The sequence below is a fragment of the Gorilla gorilla genome, chromosome 1 (assembly GCF_029281585.2).
Source record: "Gorilla gorilla gorilla isolate KB3781 chromosome 1, NHGRI_mGorGor1-v2.1_pri, whole genome shotgun sequence".
Taxonomy (NCBI): Eukaryota; Metazoa; Chordata; class Mammalia; order Primates; family Hominidae; genus Gorilla; species Gorilla gorilla.
The window spans coordinates 21,869,085-21,889,405 of NC_073224.2; the positions used below are offsets into that span (position 1 = coordinate 21,869,085).

The window sequence follows — 20,321 nt, forward strand, 5'->3', positions numbered from 1 at the left end:
TAATGCCGCAATAAACATACGTGTGCATGTGTCTTTATAGCAGCATGATTTATAGTCCTTTGGGTATATACGATGCAAGGCTGGTTCAATATACGCAAATCAATAAATGCAATCCAGCATATAAACAGAGCCAAAGACAAAAACCACATGATTATCTCAATAGATGCAGAAAAAGCCTTTGACAAAATTCAACAACCCTTCATGCTAAAAACTCTCAATAAATTGGGTATTGATGGGACGTATCTCAAAATAATAAGAGCTATCTATGACAAACCCACAGCCAATATCATACTGAATGGGCAAAAACTGGAAGCATTCCCTTTGAAAACTGGCACAAGACAGGGATGCCCTCTCTCACTGCTCCTATTCAACATAGTGTTGGAAGTTCTGGCCAGGGCAATCAGGCAGGAGAAAGAAATAAAGGGTATTCAATTAGGAAAAGAGGAAGTCAAATTGTCCCTGTTTGCAGACGACATGATTGTTTATCTAGAAAACCCCATTGTCTCAGCCCAAAATCTCCTTAAGCTGATAAGCAACTTCAGCAAAGTCTCAGGATACAAAATCAATGTACAAAAATCACAAGCATTCTTATACACCAACAACAGACAAACAGAGAGTCAAATCATGAGTGAACTCCCATTCACAATTGCTTCAAAGAGAATAAAATACCTAGGAATCCAACTTACAAGGGATGTGAAGGACCTCTTCAAGGAGAACTACAAACCACTGCTCAAGGAAATAAAAGAGGATACAGACAAATGGAAGAACATTCCATGCTCATGGGTAGGAAGAATCAATATCGTGAAAATGGCCATACTGCCCAAGGTCATTTACAGATTCAATGCCATCCCCATCAAGCTACCAATGACTTTCTTCACAGAATTGGAAAAAACTACTTTAAAGTTCATATGGAACCAAAAAAGAAACTATTTTACTTTCTACTTGATATGGCTTATATTTCTATATAAGAATATATCATCTTGGTAACTCAAAAACAAAACTACTTTCATTTGATTAAAAATATGAAGAGAGACCGGGTGCGGTGGCTCATGCCTGTAATCCCAACACTTTGGGAGGCCAAGGTGGACAGATCACTTGAGGTCAGGAGTGGGAGACCAGCCTGGCCAACATGGCGAAATCCCGACTCTACTAAAAATACAAAAGTTAGCTGGGCATGGTGGCATGTGCCTGTAATCCCAGATATTCTGGAGGCTGAGGCAGGAGATTCACTTGAACCCGGGAGGCAGAAGTTGCAGTGAGCCGAGATTGTGCCGCTGCACTCCAGCCTGGGTGGCAGAGAGAGACTCCATCTCAGAAAAAAGAAAAAATATATATAATGTGTGTGTATATATATGTGTGTGTGTGTGTAAATGTGTATATATATAGGTATATATGTGTGTGTATATGTATATGTGTGTGTGTGTATGTGTGTGTGTATATATATATATATGAGGAGAGACTTGGCATTCAGAAATCTTACTTGAAAAGAATTCATTCGAATGGGCTAGGAATGGTGAGAATAGACAGCGTGAAAGTCCTTCAAGATATTGGAAATAAAGTACTATCAGTACAAACACTCCAACAATGAGCTTAATAAATAGAAGAGACAATGAGAAATCATCCAGATAAAAATAAAAAGAAGTTTTAGTGACAGATGAAACAGGGAGGAAGAGTGGGAGGAGAATAAAGTTCAAAGAGCAAGGATGTTGGGCAGGAATTCAATGTTGAATATTCTTAATGGACAAAGTATAATTTTTTCTGGAGTAGATTTGGAAATGTGTTATTTCATAATGAATGTTTTATACACAATAAAGTCTAGACATATTAGACATTTTACATATAGATTAAAGGATTTTAATCTGTTGTGAAAGTATATGGGCTGTCACATAGCATCAAGTCATCTTACAGTAGTAGAGTAGTAAAAAAAAATCTTCAAGACCACTCCTGCATTCCCTCCCAGCAAATGTCTTTGACCTCCACTTTCAGGAGAAAATCAAGTCTATGAGGTACAAATGCCCTCCAACTACAAATTCATTTATACTCATATCTACTACTGGCTCCTCCTGAAGCCAAGCTCCATCCATGTCCTGCATCCTGTGCTCCTGCCATCTTGGTTCAGTAGCCACTCCCTGCCTCATCACTAGCTCTTTCCCAAGGCAAGTGTCAAGATCCCAGTCTTCTCTGTGTGGAAAACTCACCTTCCACCCTGAACCTCCTTCTAGAGCTCACTCTGGCCTTTTCTGTACCTCTCAGCTTCTTGGAAAGCTTGTCAATATCTGATGTTCCCACTTCTGTGTCTCACACTTACTGGGGACACCTCTGCCCCTGAGTATTTGCAGCTACCCTTGCCCTGACATGCATGTGGCAGGACCTCTTGTGACCTCCTGATGGTCAAATAACTGATACTTCTCAGTCTCTCTTACTGGACTTTTCTGAGGCATAAAACGTCACTAAATCCTCCCTTCTTTTGAAAACTCGCTCTGCCCTTAGCTTCCCCATCCCACCATCCCCGGCTTGTGCTCAAACCTTTTGCTCTACTCTTCTCCCATTTCCTCTGTCATCTCCTCTTCCCCTATCCCTGGTCATCTGCTTTCCTTCTCCCCCTATTATTTTTCTTATCTTCTTGAGCTAATATCTTCAACACCCGTAACTTTAATTATTACTTCCATGCTGATGACACTCAAATCTATAACTCAATATCTCATCTTTCTCCTGGACTTCAGATCTAAATAATCAACTGAATAGCTTCATCTGATGTCCCAAAGGAACTTTCAAATACAACATGTCACAAACGTAATGCTGTCAACCTGTACACACCTTCTCTTCCTCATACATTCTTGCATTCACTTAGCCATGCAGACAATATACCCAGAGTCATCCTAAACCAGCTCTTCTCACTTCTCATAGCTGTACGTTGAAATCACTTCGGGGCAAAGCTGAAAAACACTGTCCTAAATGGTGATTCTCAAACGTCAACATGCAAATAAGTCCCTTGTTAAGATGCAGAGTCTGATGCAGTAGGTCTGGAATGGAGCCAGACATTCTACATTTCTAATAAACTTCTAAGTGATGCAAATACTCCTGGACCTCAGGGAATACTTTCAGGAACAGCAGAGCCAGCAGTACCAGCATCCCCTAGGAATGTGTTACAAACGCAAATTCTCAGATTCAATCCTGGACCCACTGAGTCAGAAATTCTGTGGATTGGGCCCTGGGCAAGGCAATCTGTGTTTTGACAAGTCCTACAAATGATTCTGATACATGCTCCAGTTTGAGAACCATTTTCTGGATGATCTTCCTCTATACATGGAGACTAAAGGACTGAAGGACTAAACTCGGTTGATTCCATGTGCTCACTCTCTGCATGTCTATCCCTTCTTTTCTGTCTTCCATGCTCTTAATCACTTTTGACTAAAAAATTATAATTATCTTTTATGCAGATAAACTGTTTCCTAACCCAGCCAGATGTGTACACTGTATTCTAATCCTTCTTATCTGTCTACTTGAGGACTTGTTTCTTGCAATGATCCCCCATTCTCCTGCATTACTTGGATTTTTTTCTCTTTACCGAATCATTCTCATCAGAAAAAAAAATTGCTATAATATCTTCCATTAAAAATATACCCCAAGCCTGGGCAATATAGGGAGACCCTGTCTCTACAAAAAGTTTAAAAATAAGCTGGGCATGGTGGTGCATGCTTGTAGTCGCAGCTACTTGGGAGGCTGAAGTGGGAGGATTGCTTGAACCCGAGAGGTTGAGGCTGTAATAAGCCGTGATTACACCACTGCACCCCAGCCTGGACAACAGAGCATAGACCCTGTCTCAAAAACATGAAAAAAATACCCTCTTTTGGCCTTACATTTTCTTTCAGATTCTGGTTATTTTCCAGGTACTACCCAGAAAATATTTTCATTTTTTAAAAATGTAGCTACACTCATTTTCTCAACAACCTTATCTTCCTTTTCAAGTTTACTTCAGTCAGGTAATTTTTAAGTTTACTCCAGTCATCAAAACCTAGTTATAGAGTACATAACTAGGTGTAGAATTCATAGGTTATCAGGTGTGCATATAGCAAGCTTCAGCAGACAATGACAAATAATTGTCCAAAGGTATTGTGCCAATTTACACTCCCGCAGATGGTACCAGAGAGTTCCTTTTTGTTCCACATCTTTGCCAAAATGTTTTTTCTCTTCTTAATTTTTGCCATGCTGCCCTGTGTAGAGTGGTATCATATTATGGTTTTATTTAACATTTATTTAATGACTCATGCAGACGAGTATCTTTTTACATGTTTACTGGCCATTTGGATACACACTTTTGTGAAGTAGTTCTTCATTCTGTTGCCTGGTTCTTTTTCCTATTGGATTATATGTCTTTTCCTTATTGATTTCTGGGAGTTCTTTATACATCCTAAGTATGAGTCTTTAGCCAGTATATGTATGAAGAAAATCTTCTCCCATTTTATGGTTAGATTTTCACTCTCTTAATAGTATCTTTTATAAAAAAGAAATACATAATTTTAATATATTACAACTTCTCATTTTTTCCCATTTAGGGCCTTTGGTGCTATTTGTTGTTGTTGTTTTGTTTTTTTTTTTGTTTCTTTTTTTTTTTGAGATGGAGTCTTGCTCTGTCATCCAGGCTGAAGTGCAGTGGCTCAATCTCAGCTCACTGCAAGCTCCGTCTCCCGGGTTCAAGCCACTTTCCTGCCTCAGCCTTCCAAGTGGCTGGGACTACAAGCGCCCGCCACCACGCCCGGCTAATTTTTTTGTATTTTTTAGTAGAGACGGGGTTTCACCGTGTTAGCCATAATAGTCTCAATCTCCTGACCTTGTGATTCGCCTGCCTCGGACTCCCAAAGTGTTGGGATTACAGCCATGAGCCACTGCGCCTGGCCGGTGCTATGTTTAAGAGAAAAAGATCATGATCACATTCTCCTATGGTTTTCTCTAAGACCTTTATTGCTTTATCTTTCACATTTAGATCAGCAAACTATCCAACATTGATTATTGTGTATTGTGTAAGACAGGGGCCAAGACTCATTTTTTTCCATGTTAATATCTGATTGACTGCCACCATTTATTGAAAACAACTTCTATTTCCCCCAGCACTGGAGTGAACTGTGATGTTTTATGTGCCTCTACGTGTGCTAGATGCTTTCCTGGAATGACCCTGAGTCTTTCCTGCTTGAGAAATTCCTAATCTGTTTACAGGACCTGGCATCTCGCCTTCTGGAGACCTCAGGCCCCTTTGAGCCCCCTGCTTCCAATACAGTCACTACTGGAGGCTGCCAGGGGCAGGGCATTTGAAGCATCATTCTGGTAGGAGGAGGATTTACCACTGACAGTGTTTAGAATTCTCAGTACATGGTAACAGTAAAAAGGGGTAACTTTTAATTGGTATTTTTATTGTTTTAAAATTCTTTATAAGCCATGCACCCCCTTGCTGACTGCTCCTGGGCAGACCCCACCACTTCCTTACCTTCGGTGCTCTACTGAAGTCCCATGTATGGAATAACCATTAGGTGTCTGCCAGACATTGAGCCAGGTGCTCTGTATATACTGGTCTAGCATCTCAAATCCAAAAACCTGGAATCTGAAATGCTCCAAAATCCAAAGCTTTTTGAGCACTGACATGACACCTAAAGAAATGCTCATACGCCACAATCCAAAAGAAACCATAATCAGAAATACGGTCCCAAGCATTTTAAATAAGAGGTACTCAACCTGTATTATTACTTCTAGCTTCAACGCAAAGAATGTTATTCCTTCATGCCATCACTGTACCCTGTGAATTCTACAATTTAAGTGTCACATCATAGAGTAATTATTCACTTAAATACGAATCTTCCCACTAGATTCTGAATTTGTTAAGGGTAGGTACTATGTACCTACTAGAATGTCTGCCAGAGTTGGGGTTTGGTAAATGTTTATTGCCTTATCATTTTTACTGGTTGAGGGAATTCTGGATAATTACATTTAACAGAGGTTCTAGGGGAAAAAAAGCAGTCTTTTTGAAGTACTTTTCTGATTACGAAATTAAAAAAGTAACTAGCGTATTAAACAACATTTCCTATTTTAATCTCTCATAAAGTACAATCAGTTACAGTTAAGTTTCTTTCTGTACAAAATTACTTTTTCTGATTTCTCAGTTTATAAGAGATCAACAGTGTCAGATTGAGGCCATCACATCAAATGCAATTCAGCCTGCTTATAAAAATACATTTACAGAGTTCTATCAACATTTGTCACCAATTCAGAGAGACATGACAACCTTAGCTATATTCCTGCAAAAAAATGTAAATGAAGAGAAATATAAGCCAATCTCTTCCCAGTGCTATTAGAAAAACATATGAATTAAAGGAAACATTTGAGTGGCTGGGTCACCACTGTAGAATAGCCTGGGCATCATTTGGATGGGGGAGTAAGAACTAGATTTTCAAAAGCTTGTCATATTTACTTTTAGAAAATGACATTTTCCAGTGAGTGGAGATAGATTGATTTGAGTGGAGGGACATAATCCCATTACAGTCTACAAGGATTTACCACAGGTCATGGCAACAAAAGTAGGTTTTTCATAAGAATTTCAGTTTACTCATCTCAGAAACACATAAAACAATGAATTTCAAATAAAAGAGACAGCACTGATAAGCTCTGAATTCACTATCCATGCCTTTCCAAATATTTGAGAGTCAAATACTTATTCAGTGAGATTCTAACCATCTGAACTACCTGGGGGGTGTGTTTGTGAGCACGTGAAACTATGGTTGATCCTTGAACAATGGGGAGGTTAGAGACACCAACGCTTGCACAGTCAAAAGTGCGAATTTAACGTTGACTCCCCCAAAACTTAACTACCATTAGTCTAATGTTGATCAGAAGCCTCACTGGTAACATAAACAGATGATTAACACATATTTAATCTGTTACATGTATTATATACTGCATTCTTATAATAAAGCATGCTAGAGAAAAGAAGGTGTTATTAAGAAAATCGTAAGAAAGAGAAAATATATTTCCTGTTCATTAAGTGGAAGTGGATCACCATAAAGGTCTTCCTCCTCATCATCTTCACGTTGAGTAGGCTGAGGAGGAGAAGGAGGAAGAGGAGGCGGTAGTCCTGCTGGCTCAGGGGTGGCAGAGGTGAAAAGGTGGAGGAAGTGGAAGGGAAGGCAGGAGAGACAGGAGCACTAGGTATAACTTTTACTGAAAAAAAAATCTATGTGTAAGTGGACCACACAGTTCAGACTTGTGTTGTTCAAGGTCAACCGTATATCATAGACACAACTTTAACGCAAGTGATTAAAACATTTAATCTTTAGGAAGACTTGGACTGTAAGTACCATTCTGCTGTCTGACATTAGAACAGCATTTTGTTGGCAGGCCCTGCATTCTATATGGCCACAATAACACATATGGAGATGGGCTGAGGCCAGGGATCTTTAAGAGGTGATAACTGAATCTCTACTTAGAAGCAAAGCAAGATGATAGCTATAAAGGAGCTCTACGCTGGACTTTCGAAGGGAAAAAATCTTTTGGGGAACTGGAAACCAGTTAATTCATAAGTTACAAAACCTTTACTATTATTTTTATAGGAACAGGAGAGTCACAAAAAAAGACTGAGTTAGAAACCAGGTTGAACTGCATAATTCAGCTCTAGTTTACTGCCCACGGTACTTCAAAGGAATGAAAGTGACAGCTTCTGACATCTAAATGTCATATAAAAACTACCACTACTTTCCATGGATTAATTCTGCATCTCTAGATGAGAGGACAGCAAATGTGTTTACACTATGAGCACACACCAGCAAGTGGAAATGAAATAAAACATTTCAGGTAAAGATTCATCCCAAGGCACGGTTTTCCTGGTGGGTGTTGAGTACAACATCTAGTCAAAGCAGAGATGGGAAAAGGTGAGGAAACAAGTTAAAATAAATATCAAGAAATGACAAAGTAGAGAACAAAACCCAGAGATCACCAAGCCCAAACTTTTGACTTCAGGTTCCGTTAACGCTGCATATTGACAAGATATTAATTTCACTTTTTTTTTCTTTTTTTTTGTTTTTTGAGATGGAGTCTCACTCTGTTGCCCAGGCTGGAGTCCAGTGGCGGGATCTTGGCTCACTGCAACCTCTGCCTCCCAAGTAGCTGGGATTACATGAGCGTGCCACTACGCCAGGCTAATTTTTTGTATTTTTAGGAGAGATGGTGTTTCACCATATTGGCCAGGCTGGCCTTGAACTCCTGATCTCAAGTGATCCACCAACCTTGGCCTCCCACAATGCTGGGATTACAGGCCTGAGCCACCATGCCCGGCCTTAATTTCACTTTAATTCTTACTTATCTTAGACTCCTCCTACCAATCTCAGCAATTTATTCTAATGACACGCTTCAATCTCTAGATGAGGAAAACATTTAACAGATAAATGAAACTCATACTGAATGTTTATAGTTGGAAGTAGAAAGGGACACATTGAAAGATGAATAATAATGTAAGAAGAAGCTAAAACAAAAGTGTAAGTCCAGAATTCTGATTCCTCAAAGATTAAACTTACTCCTTTCACATACAACAACAATGAAAAGCTAGAAAAAGGAGGGCTTGCCCATGCAGCAGCATGGCAAATGTGCTTCCTGCATCCCCAGATTGTGTTAGGGTTCACACAAATTAAAGTCAAAAAGAAAATCTTTGCAATGATATTTTGTAACTGCCTTTCTGTAATGTCCCAAATATGCAAAGAGACCATAAAAAAACCAATACTTTAGCATGATTATTTCTCTTTTCTCTGGAATATTAGGCCCTTGAGAAAAAGAATGCAAACTAATTATACCATTTACAAGTTTATATATAACTCATTACAAGTAAAAGCTTTAAATTTTCTTAAAGGGTTTCAGGTTGTGTTTTGTTTAGACTCTTTATGCTACTAAAATAAGTTCTTCTCCATAATTAAAAGTTAATAAAAATCCTCAGGATGTTTTCAGCTTTAGAAAGACAGTCTTCACCAATTCAAATCTTGAATTAGGATTTAAGCTGCAAGGATAGAGGGCTTCCTGCTGTATAAGGGCCAGATGCATTTCAGTGGGGGTACAGCTTGAATCAACTATCCCTGGTGTCACCCCTGAGGCATCTGAGGCAGAGAGACTCTGCAAAGTGGAATGAAGACATCTGTGCTGTTACCATCTCCTTATTACAGACAATTGCTTTTTTCTGTAAGCTTTTCTCACTCTCATCTGTCTTCCTGGGTCAAATCTCAGCTATCATCAAGTTCTTAGCACTAACATGTACACATATTGTTTATTCTCTAGAAATAGGATTCACTTACAAAAGCAGTAGCATGAATGCAGGGTAAAGGAAGTCATATCATCCTTGCTGCTCAAAGACCTTGATCTCCGTTTAGGATGAACCCATGGTCCATCATTTTTTCTTTTTCAATTAAGCGAATTCAGGGCTGCCCATGTCCCAGTCCCATGCCCTCAATCCTCTTCCTCCACTTATCCTTAGGCCTCTCTCTCTATATATATATATGTAAATTTTTTTTCTACTCCATTTCCTTTACTTAGGCCTCAATTTAAACGTCACTTCCTCAAGGAGCCCTTCCTTTCCCCTCAGATCTAAATGAAGACTCCCTTGCACTCCCTCCCAACCCCCTATGTGTTTCTTTCATTGTACTTTCTTCCGTGAGATGAATGACCATTTCTCCAGAGGGCTGCAGCTGCAGCCAGTGGGGCCAGGACCGTCCTTCTCAGTCACAGTCAGCATTCAGACTTTGTCCATAGTGGCCACTCAGGAAATCTCAGGTAACACACCTGATTAACTGATGGATTAATAACTTAATTAAGAAGATGCCTAGCAGAACAAAGTCTGAGGAGAAGCTGGTGCTTCCCCACGGTGGGTACTGCTTCTTTTGGAGGGTACTGGGTTTGCTTCTGGCCAAAGCATTTCATTTTCTCAGAATATCTGCTCTCCAGGTCCCCAGCATCCTACACAGTCCCAGCAACACAATAAATATATTTTGAATGAATTGATAGACATTATTCAGGTTCAACATCATGGTAAATTTCTCAAAGAAATACAAGGTAGGGAAGAGCAACGTGAGAGAATCAGAATATTAAAGTTTATGTTTTGCAAGGAATAAAAACTTTCATTTGTTTAATTAGTGGGTTTTTACTTTGGCATCATGCTTAGAAAATTATTTTTCTTTTCCTCAACCAAGATGATATAACTTGACCTACATTTTCTTGCAGTGCTATTCTGGTCTCTTTCTTCTTCCTTCATTTTAAAAAACATTTTAAATCTTTAATACATCTGGAAATTCATTTGATACAAAGTCTTACTCCAATTTTTTTAATGTTCATTTCCCCAAAACCATCCCATTGATTTTTTTTTCATTAGTTCAGTGGGAATAAAAATGTGTCCTTCACATTTCCTCAAAAAGCGGGAGAAACTCGGCAGAATCAGCGTGAAATGTGCCTTCTCTTCTTGACAGAAAGGTCCTCAATTAACACCAAACCATAATAATAATATTTAAAACTGAAAAAGCGAATAGAACCACTTGTACCTTTTTCACATGAAAAGGTTAGATCAACATTTTTACATGAAGAGGGCTAGGAGAGAATTCCAAATGCTCTCACTGTGGCCACAGTGTAGACAGAGCTTCTCGTTAGAATAACCGTCTTGCCAAGAGCAAGGACAACATGCTTACTTTTGCATCCTCAATGCCCAGGACAGTGTCTAGGACATAGCAGGTGCTCAATAAATGTCCAATTCAGAAGAAATCCTCCCTCAAGTAAAGTGTAATTTGTATGTTATTTAAATTACAAGGTTACTTAAAAACACCATTTCTATTTTCTCCATGGCCTATCCATATATCATCCTATCATAGAGAGCTATGAAGGTTAAGCTACTTCTGATAAGATTCCAACAGACCTACTTTAGGGAGACTGAGTCAGGGCTCAGCACAGTGGCCATACCGACTGCAGCTGAGAACTAACATCATTCTTCAAAATGCTCTCTTTAGCCTTTTCCATGTTTGTTGTGCTAATAGCCCAAAGCCACTGTAGGACCACTGTGCATATATTGCATGCTGCATATTAAAACTTCCTGATTTTTAGTGTTAGTTGTTTAAGTATCCCTCCCACTACTGACCATTCATTTTAGCTCCATATTGCATTAGGTTTATCAGCAATTTAAGAGAATCCTAATGGGTCTTGGATAAACACCCTGTGGCTTGCTGGAGAGCTGGAATCTGAGGCTGGCAGCTAACCATTGAGCTCTGTCCCAAGTCCTGTCTATTTTTTTTTTTTTTTTGAGACAAAGTCTCACTCTTGTTGCCCAGGCTGGAGTGCAATGGCACAATCTCTGCTCACTGCAACCTCCGCCTCCCGGGTTCAAGTGATTCTCCTGCCTCAGCTTCCTGAGTAGCTTGGATTACAGGCACCTGCTACCATGCTCGGCTAATTTTTGTATTTTCAGTAGAGATGGGGTTACAGGCGTGAGCCACTGCGCCCGGCCTTTTTAATGCTAGCCCAGTTTTGCCTGAGCTTCTCCAGACCTCCCTCTGCCTCCCTCTGCTGCAAGCAGAGGTAACTGATTTCCACTTTTCTTTTTCCTCCCGCTGCAGTGTAACTTGGCTTCACTGCCAATCCCCTGCGGCCACCTCCAGCCTTGTGGAGACTGACGCAGGAAGATAAGTTTCCCACTGGACTAGAGGAGATCAGCCAGAGTATGAGAGTGCCTGGCAGGGAGGAAGGGAAAATGAGGGGAAGAGAAGGTGCAGGAAAATAATAGCAACAGAGAGAATAATTAATAAAGCAGGCTTCCAACTGACAGGCTGGTTTCTAAAAACTCAGCTCGAAGTCATTTATTTGGCATTTGAAATGCACTTTCCATACCAGTATCATAGCACATGATGACTATGTTACTTTGCTAGTACTAGTTCAGTTTATGCTTCAAATTATTTTAGTAATTTTGAATTAAAAACACTGGAGAGTTTTCCAAGTCTCTAACTACTTCCTGAAGCTAGCATCTTTCTTATGTGGGGAAAAAGGCTAGGTAAGGAATACATCCTTCCTCCTCTAGCCACAGCAAAGAAAGCCTCTTTCCAAAGACCCCCGCATAGTTTTATGTTCCAAAATCAGACAGTGCCTCTCATGCCATACTCCTTTAACTAACACTAGATACATTTGAAAGCATTTTTACATATATTATTGAGTTTCACTTAATTACTGCGCAAATTCTGTGAAATAAGGCATTCAGATAGCACTATGACCTATTGATGAAAATTTCAAAACTGTATGTATGACGTGTACATCCAGATTATAAAGGGCCACCAACTGCCTAGCACAATGGGTGCCAGGCACCTACCTCAGCCTCCCAAGGCACAAAGTCAGGTGAAAATGATGAGACTTCAGAACCCTGGGAAGAGGAGGAGGATGCACTTAGGGAGCGCTTTCTGTCTGCCAATGACTATGCTAAAGGTGCTACATTTCTTCTTGGATTGATTTTATATTTAATGTAGGAATTCCCAGTTATAGAAGACAAAACTGAATCACAGTGGTGAAGCACTCTTAATATGTGACAGAACCAGGGTTTGAGCCCACCCAGTCTTGTCCAAGGCTGGGCCATAACATTATAATTATCTCCTAAACTTCCCAAAAGCTTTCTGCAGAGAAAAACCTAGTCACATACAAAAGACGAAGAGTCAAAAAACCTCAGACTTTCTAGCAGCAGCAGTGGATGCTGGAAGACAATGGAATAACGCTTACACCCTGGCAGGCTACACACTACAAACTATCTGAAGTATGAAGCAGAATAAAACACTTTGAGCAGAGGAGCTCTCGAAAGTTTCTTCTCATGTGCCTCTTCTCAGGGGCGACTGAGGACAAGCTTCACTCCAAAAAAGGGAGTAAACAACAAACAGAAACTTGCAGCAGGTTCCAGGAGGGAGTCAGGGAGGGAGGACGGAGCTAATAGATTATGTGACAGATTCGTCTGTGTGGAAAGCTGGAATGAGAAATATACTACATAGCTATTGGAATGGTGAGCAAATACAAAAACAAACATTTGAGTAAGAAATATAATCAAGGTCTATACTACCGGACTCAGAGGTGAACAACGTTTAGACTTAAGAGTCAAAAAAGAGCCTGAGTAGAAGTTCAACAAATATATTAAAACTATATTAGGAGAAGGAGGAAAGTGAAAATGCTAATGCATAAGCGAAGATAAGAGAGATAAATTCTTATCTTTTATAATGGAAAGTCAGTAGATAAACAAATCTAAAATACCAAGAAGTAGCAGAACACGCACATGATCATTATTTAGAAGAATACCAGAAGAGATACCTTAAAGAGCAGAAAGTATTTTTTTTCTGTACAGGGAAAATCAGAAATGGGGCAGGAGGGTGGAGTTGACAGGAGTCTGCTGCTTTTCATTACAACTTGTTCTATTTGATTTTTAATACTATGTATTATTTTGATATAAGTGAAAAATACATTATAAAAAGCAAGAGCTCTCAGAATCATGTGTATCACATAGAAACTAGTCTATCTATAAACTGAGAGACAAGATTTGCTAAAATGCAAAGTAAATCTCATTTAAGAATTGCAAATTTGGGACCCATTAGGGAATGTTTTGTAATAGTGGATTTTTTAAAATTACAATTTAAATAGATGTTTAATTGATGTGTTTTTTTGTTTTGTTTTGTTTTGTTTTTTGAGAGGGAGTCTTGCTCTGTCACCCAGGCTGGAGTACAGTGGTGTGGTCTCGGCTCACTGCAACCTCTGCTTCCCGGGTTCAAGCGATTCTCCTGCCTCAGCCTCCAGAGTAGCTGGGACTACAGGCGTGCAACACCAAGTCAAGCTAATTTTTTGTAATTTTTTAGTAGAGACAGGGTTTCACCGTGTTAGCCAGGATGGTCTCGATCTCCTGACCTCATGGTCCACCCACCTCAGCCTCCCAAATTGCTGGGATTACAGGTGTGGGCCACCATACCCGGCCTATGTGTTTTATAATTTATATTATCTTTTTAAATTTATTCTAATGCATCCAAAAAGTATAGCTTAAGCTTTTCAGTATGGTACAGAGGTACATGTGAATCCTCCAAACTACCCTTTACTTCAAGAGGCTTTGTATGCCCTTATCAGCCTATAGAAAACCTTCCTTTAGTGAATTTACAAAGCATTAATCATTAATTTTCTCCTCCAATGTTTATTGACTATCTGCCATGCACCAGATATCAATGCAACATTTAATTATATAATTCCACATATTTTCCATTTTATATGCATATCAATAAGTTGGAAAGATTTAAGCAATGATACATGAAATTAATTGTAAGCTCCTCACTTAGGATATTAGCCTTCTACTTCTTTCTTTTTACTTTGTTTTTTAAGAGAAAGAGTCTCGGCCCGGCACGGTGGCTCACGCCCGTAATCCCAGCACTTTGGGAGGCCGAGGCAGGCAGATCACTTGAGACCAGGATTTAGAGACCAGCCTGGCCAACATAGTGAAACCCTGTCTCTACTAAAACTACAAAAATTAGCAGGGTGTAGTAGCACACGCCTGTAATTCCAGCTAGTAGGGCAGCTGAGGCATGAGAATTGTTTGAACCCAGAGGGTGGAAGTTACGTGAGCTGGGATTGAGCCACTGCATTCCAGCCTGGGCAACAGAGTGAGACTCCATCTCAAAAAAAAAAAAAGATACAGAAACTCGTTATGTGGCTCCAGCTAAAGTGCGAGAGTGCGGTGGCTATTCAACAGGCGCTATCATAGTGCACTACAGCCTCTAACTCCTGGGCTCGAGTGATCTTCCTGCCTCAGCCTCCCAAGTAGCTGGGACTACAGGCACATACCATCATGCCCAGCTACTGTTTCTTTGTCTTTCCTGCAGGGCGGAACCTAGTGTCACGGCCCACATTACTGTATGTGTGTAGCAGTCACAATTCTTCTATGGTGACACAGCCATAGGCTTATTTACCAGATTATAAGCTTTTTGATGACAGGAACTACATCTTAGTCATTCCTACGTCACTGGTTCACAGGGCTGGGCATCTTGTAGGAACTCAATAATTATTTTCTGAATGAGTGAATAGTATATCCATAAGCATTTTCTACATGAATAAACAAGTAAATAAATGAATCTCAATACCGTACTTATTCCTTGTCTCAATCTCTTTTAACTCCATTGTAATCCATTTTTATGGTAAGAGTACAGTCATCAAATCAGGTCACTATTTTTAATTCTTAAAAGCCAAGAATCATAATATTATGGAAACATTACATTGGAGGACCATGTGAAAAGTGACTCAACCCCAATATTTGCTTTTTGAAATAATTCCTTTGGAAAGTTTTAAGATAAAATAAATTTTCAATCAGGTCCAACTTTGTACTTCTTTATGACTGGGATCAATCAATAAAGCCATTTGTCTGGAATCATTATAATTCAGGAAAATTAATTTGCTTTATTTTCTAAAAATATGAGTGCTCCTTTAACATTTAGTCTCAAAAACCCCAAGCTAGAATAATATGCAGTTGCCTATTGTGCTGTCTTCATGTTCAGCATGATTAACTTAGCTTGGTGGGAAATATGGCAATATTTTAAAAGAGCAACTTCACACATACACATTAATATAACTCAGTTGTGTCCCCATGACCATCATGATTCATCTGATGCTGAACTGTACTATAAGTGATAGAATTTTATTCTCCTAATTCAAATATTGGTGAAACAGCACATCAAGGTTGGGAGGAGATAATATTTACTTTCAATAAATTAGTCTCAAAGGTAAAGAACTAAATTGACTAAAAAAGATATGTTTCAACATGCAGTCTTCAACTTCAGTTATAATATCTATTTCCATTTATCATAGTCTGAATTTTATACCAAAATTATTTGTTATCTCCACATTCTACCAAGTAGAAGTACATATTCAAAGTATGTAGAAAGGAAAGTAAGCCAAAAGGAAGTATATGCACCAAGTTTAAAGTTTGTTCCAGCGACTACAGAGTGATGATGGTTACATTAAATGCAGTTCAGCATTTGTGAGCCTCCCTCTCTACACCCAAGCACTGCCGTGAGCACTGGAGGAGGAGTATGCGCTAGCAGACATGGAGCTCAGTCTACCTTAGGCACCAGTGGTTTCAAGTGGTTATGGAAGGGAGGCTCAGGGAGCAGTGGGGAATCTATTCAGGTTTAGGTGGTCGGGGCAAGACTTCTCTGGAGGGGCCGATTTTAAACAGACCTAGGCTGGGCACGGTGGCTCATGCTTGTAATCCCAGCACTTTGGGAGACCAAGGCGCGCAGATCACTTGACGTCAAGAGTTCAAGACTAGACTGGCCAACATGGTGAAACCCCATCTCTACTAAAAATACAAAAATTAGCTGGGTGTGGTGGCGGGCACCTGTAATCCCAGCTACTCAGGAGGCTGAGGCAGGAGAATCACTTGAACCCAGGAGGCAGAGGTTGCAGTGAGCCGAGATTGCGCCACTGCACTCCAGCCTGGGTGATAGAGTGAGACTCAGTCTCAAAACAAACAAACAAACAAACAAACAAACAAACAAACAAAAAACGCAGAGACTTGAAGCATGAGCAGCCTGGTGTCAGTCTAGTGAAGCTGGAGGAATGGCATCCTTAGTCAAGGGAAGAGCAAGGAGAGCAGAGTGTTTGAGAAGCCACAAGAATGCCTAGAATCGATTGTGGAAAGTCTCTATCAAATCAGGGAAGCCTGGTAGTGTTAGCAAGAGAAGATAGCGTGTCAAACTTTACAGGACCTACTGTGACTGTAGCCTTATGGCTCTTCTGGGTAGTGATGATTGCAAAAACAGCCTGACAGCCACATTCAGGCTATACATGATTGCCCACCCAGAATGAGAGCAACATGGGTAGTGAAATGACCTGGGCTCTAGTCACTCACTGGCCACAAAATCAGTGGGACCCAAGTTATGTTTCTGTCCCTAGGCTTCAGTTTCCATCTATGTAAAATGGTGGGATAGGATTATATAATAAACTCTAAGACACAGGCAGCACATATGCTTTATCTTACTGTTCCAGTTGATTAGAAATGTCTGCCACCAGCCCAGTTCTAGGACTCTGTTCTTGGTTAGTGATGTCTGCCTTGGAACCACTGTGTCCCAGCAGTGGGCTACACACTAGCTAGTCCTGCTCTGCCCTGCCTTCTTTCCCAGTGACAATATTCTGTGCTCCTATGAGAAAGAAGATGTGAGCATCACTTTCACATGAAAAGCTGTGTGCCTGGCCTGAGTTTCCTGTACATGTTTTGCTGCTGGTGGAAAAAAAATGAAGAGTCAAAACCTAAGAGGCAGAAGAAGTCCAGGAAGAAGAGGCAAGGAAATTCAGGACACAGATGGCACCAGAATGGGTAACTGGGCTTAAATCATTTTTAAATTTTTTGTCTGTGGGTTTTCCTTCTAATACACCTAATTTTGAAATGGAATCTGTTTTTTGTCATGTGCCTAATTTGTCTAACCTGTGACTCCCGGCTAGATTTCAGGCTGCTTATAAATAGCTAGTGTAGGTAAGTGAGAAACTTCCACAGAGCCTCGCCTGACACTGTGTAAGCAAGTGTGGACCCCTCCCAGCCTACTTCTATGGGATACACAAGGACTCTGTGTCACCCACTCATTTGCCCTCCGAGAGGGGAAGTCAGAAACACAAACACACTCACTTTACTTGTTCTTGAATCTTGTACTAAAAAGAGCCATGGAGGCTTGAAATAGCTAAATGATTTTAATTTAAATGGGGCTGTCTTAGATACAGGAGAGAAAAACAAAACAAAACAAAAAAACCAGAAACCGAGTTGTTAATGGCCCACTCCTATCTTTCACTATTGAATTCTACACTCTGAACTGCCACACACTAAGGGAAGCCCAAGTCTAATCTGTCTCATTTTCCTTTCCTTCAGCTTCACAGGTTCTCTTTGCTTACCCCAAGGTATTTAAATATGTACATTTAACATGGGCATAGGCATAGTTTAAGAATAGGTATAGGGAAAGGCACAGGTATAGGTGCAGATAAAGGTAAAAGTATAGGTATAGTCATTGGTACAGGGAAAGTTATAGATACAAATAAAGGTATAGGTATAGATAAAGGTAAAGGTATAGATACAGGTACAGGTAAAGATTAGGTATAGGTAAAGATAAAGATATATAGAAGTAAAGGTAAAGGTATAGAAGTAAGTATTGGTATGGGTATAGGCAAATGTGTAGGTTACAAACAGGTAAAGGTATAGATATAGACAAAAGTAAAAATATAAGGAAATGTATAGGTAAAGGTATTGGTACAGGTACAGGTACAGATATAAATACAGACATAGATATGCAGTTAAAGCTTCTTACTTCAAATCTTCATCAACTAACTTACCAATAATGTCAAAATAACAAACCCCAAAACACTCCACTAATTTCACCAACACTTAGTCTTTCTGGAGGTTTTTGAATGAAAGGGAAATATAACCTGAAGGCTGCAGAAGTTCTGTAGAAACTGGTCTTTTTCATCAGGGTCCTCTATGTATCCACAAGCAGTCACCTGTTGGGGTAGGGACTTTCCTCTACAAGTGGACTAAAATATACAAACCATTATAGATGGAACCTTCTCTGAGTCTATCTTCTTTCAGTTTTTCTAATACTGATAATAATTTGCATTTAAGTAGCACATGGAATTGTACAGAACATTTAAAACTATGCAGCTCCAACTTTATGCTAGCTCCTGATTCTGCAGGTGGGAAGCGTTAAGTCTCCAAGGGGAGAGAAGTCTGAGTTACCCTCCCTGCACTTCTAAACCCCAGCAGCCCGACGAGGTCATCTTTCTCCACTGAACAAGCCAGTTTTTCTACTTGGGCTGTTTCTAACTAAGGTGGCTCCTTGTGCCCACCCAGAGATGCTCCTTATGGAAGCACTCTCTATTCTGGACAGCATCTTCAGTGACTCTTGCATATTTATTTTAAAAATTATTTTCCCCCTTTTCCTTTTGTCACACCAGTCTACTGAAGTTGCTGGTGACAAATTTGGCTGAGTTCAGTACTTTAAGTCCACAAACCTTGGTGCCCCTCACTTCTCTTTATGCTTGGACATATAGACAATTAGATAACTCGCTAACAACTGAGAAGTTACAATAGGCTAAACAGCTCTGTGCAGAATCAGCAGCATTAGACAGCAGTTATAATCTATGAGCAATAACTTTGATGGGTCTAAAACTGTGGATAAATCAGTCTTCTTCCATCCATTCAAGCACAGAACAGGGAATTACAGAGCAAGGAAAGATCTAGCAGAAAAATTTCTAGAAGACTTCTTATCTAGAAGAAATCTATTTCTTCTCTAAGGCTGTGAAATGGTTGTGATTACCAGGCTATTACATGATCATGGCCAGAGACACCCATGGAAATTGCTAAGTCAACCACGTGTAGATACAGGTGTAGGCCTAGATGAACAAAGCAAGCTAAAGAAAATGCAAGTGTTCAGGAGTGCGTAAAGTTATTGGTCAGGCCCTGCTCCATCCCCGTCATTTCATGAAGGATGGGAGCATGGTCAAGGGATGCTCTTCCTAGGCCCCAGTCCGTTTTTGTGGGAACAGCATAATCTCAACTGTGAATGATATAAGTTTTCCACAATACCAATAGCCAATTAATATTTTTATAAAACATTCTTCTGATTCACCTGGCTTTAACTTTCTTGTTATGGTTGGCTAGAATATCTGGGAACAAATACCATATACTCTAAGGTACACGTTCTCCTTTTTTCTTTTTCATTGTGGTAAAATACACATAATGTACCATCTACCATTTTCAAGTGTACAGTTCTGTGGCATTAAGTACATTCAGACTGTTGCACATGCTCTCCGGTTTAATGTATACCTATCCCTCCTTTTTTGTTTTTTTTTTTTTTTAATGAGGGATATATTACTCACCTCTCACTTCCCGTTGATGATACTCTTTGTTTTTGAGAATGGGGTGTGAAATCCACATCCAGGGATGATGCTTGCGGAGCTGAGGGAGCACGTAATGTGTTACAAACCCGACGGCTCCAGCCAAGGCAAACAGCACGATGCTGAGAAATGGCTGCGATAAAAATGGGCAGAATCTCATTACTTAGCCTAGAGGATGGGGACAGGGATGCCCATGAATAATACATAACATCACTGTCCTTCCACTTTTTTCTCTTAACGGATAGCCAGACTCAGTTCTTGTTTCAGGCCTCTGAAAATGTCTTCTGTATACCATGAAATTGGTTCATGTGTTGGAAACCACTATGAGGGTGAGGGAGAACTAGCCTATGGAAGTACAGAGGCCAACAGAATTATGCCCCTTGGAA

General features: G+C 39.9%; 1 protein-coding gene across 3 annotated transcripts in view; it reads right to left on the reverse strand.

The window, feature by feature from the left end:
• Nucleotides 1–20,321, reverse strand: part of PCNX2 (pecanex 2) — a 344,391-nt gene that overhangs the window by 157,771 nt on the left and 166,299 nt on the right. For all 3 annotated transcript variants that reach the window (XM_063707871.1, XM_055372884.2, XM_004028606.5), the window contains exon 19: nt 19,918–20,068. In XM_063707871.1, coding sequence (XP_063563941.1) covers nt 19,918–20,068 — 151 coding nt within the window. The remainder of the gene's footprint in view (nt 1–19,917; nt 20,069–20,321) is intronic.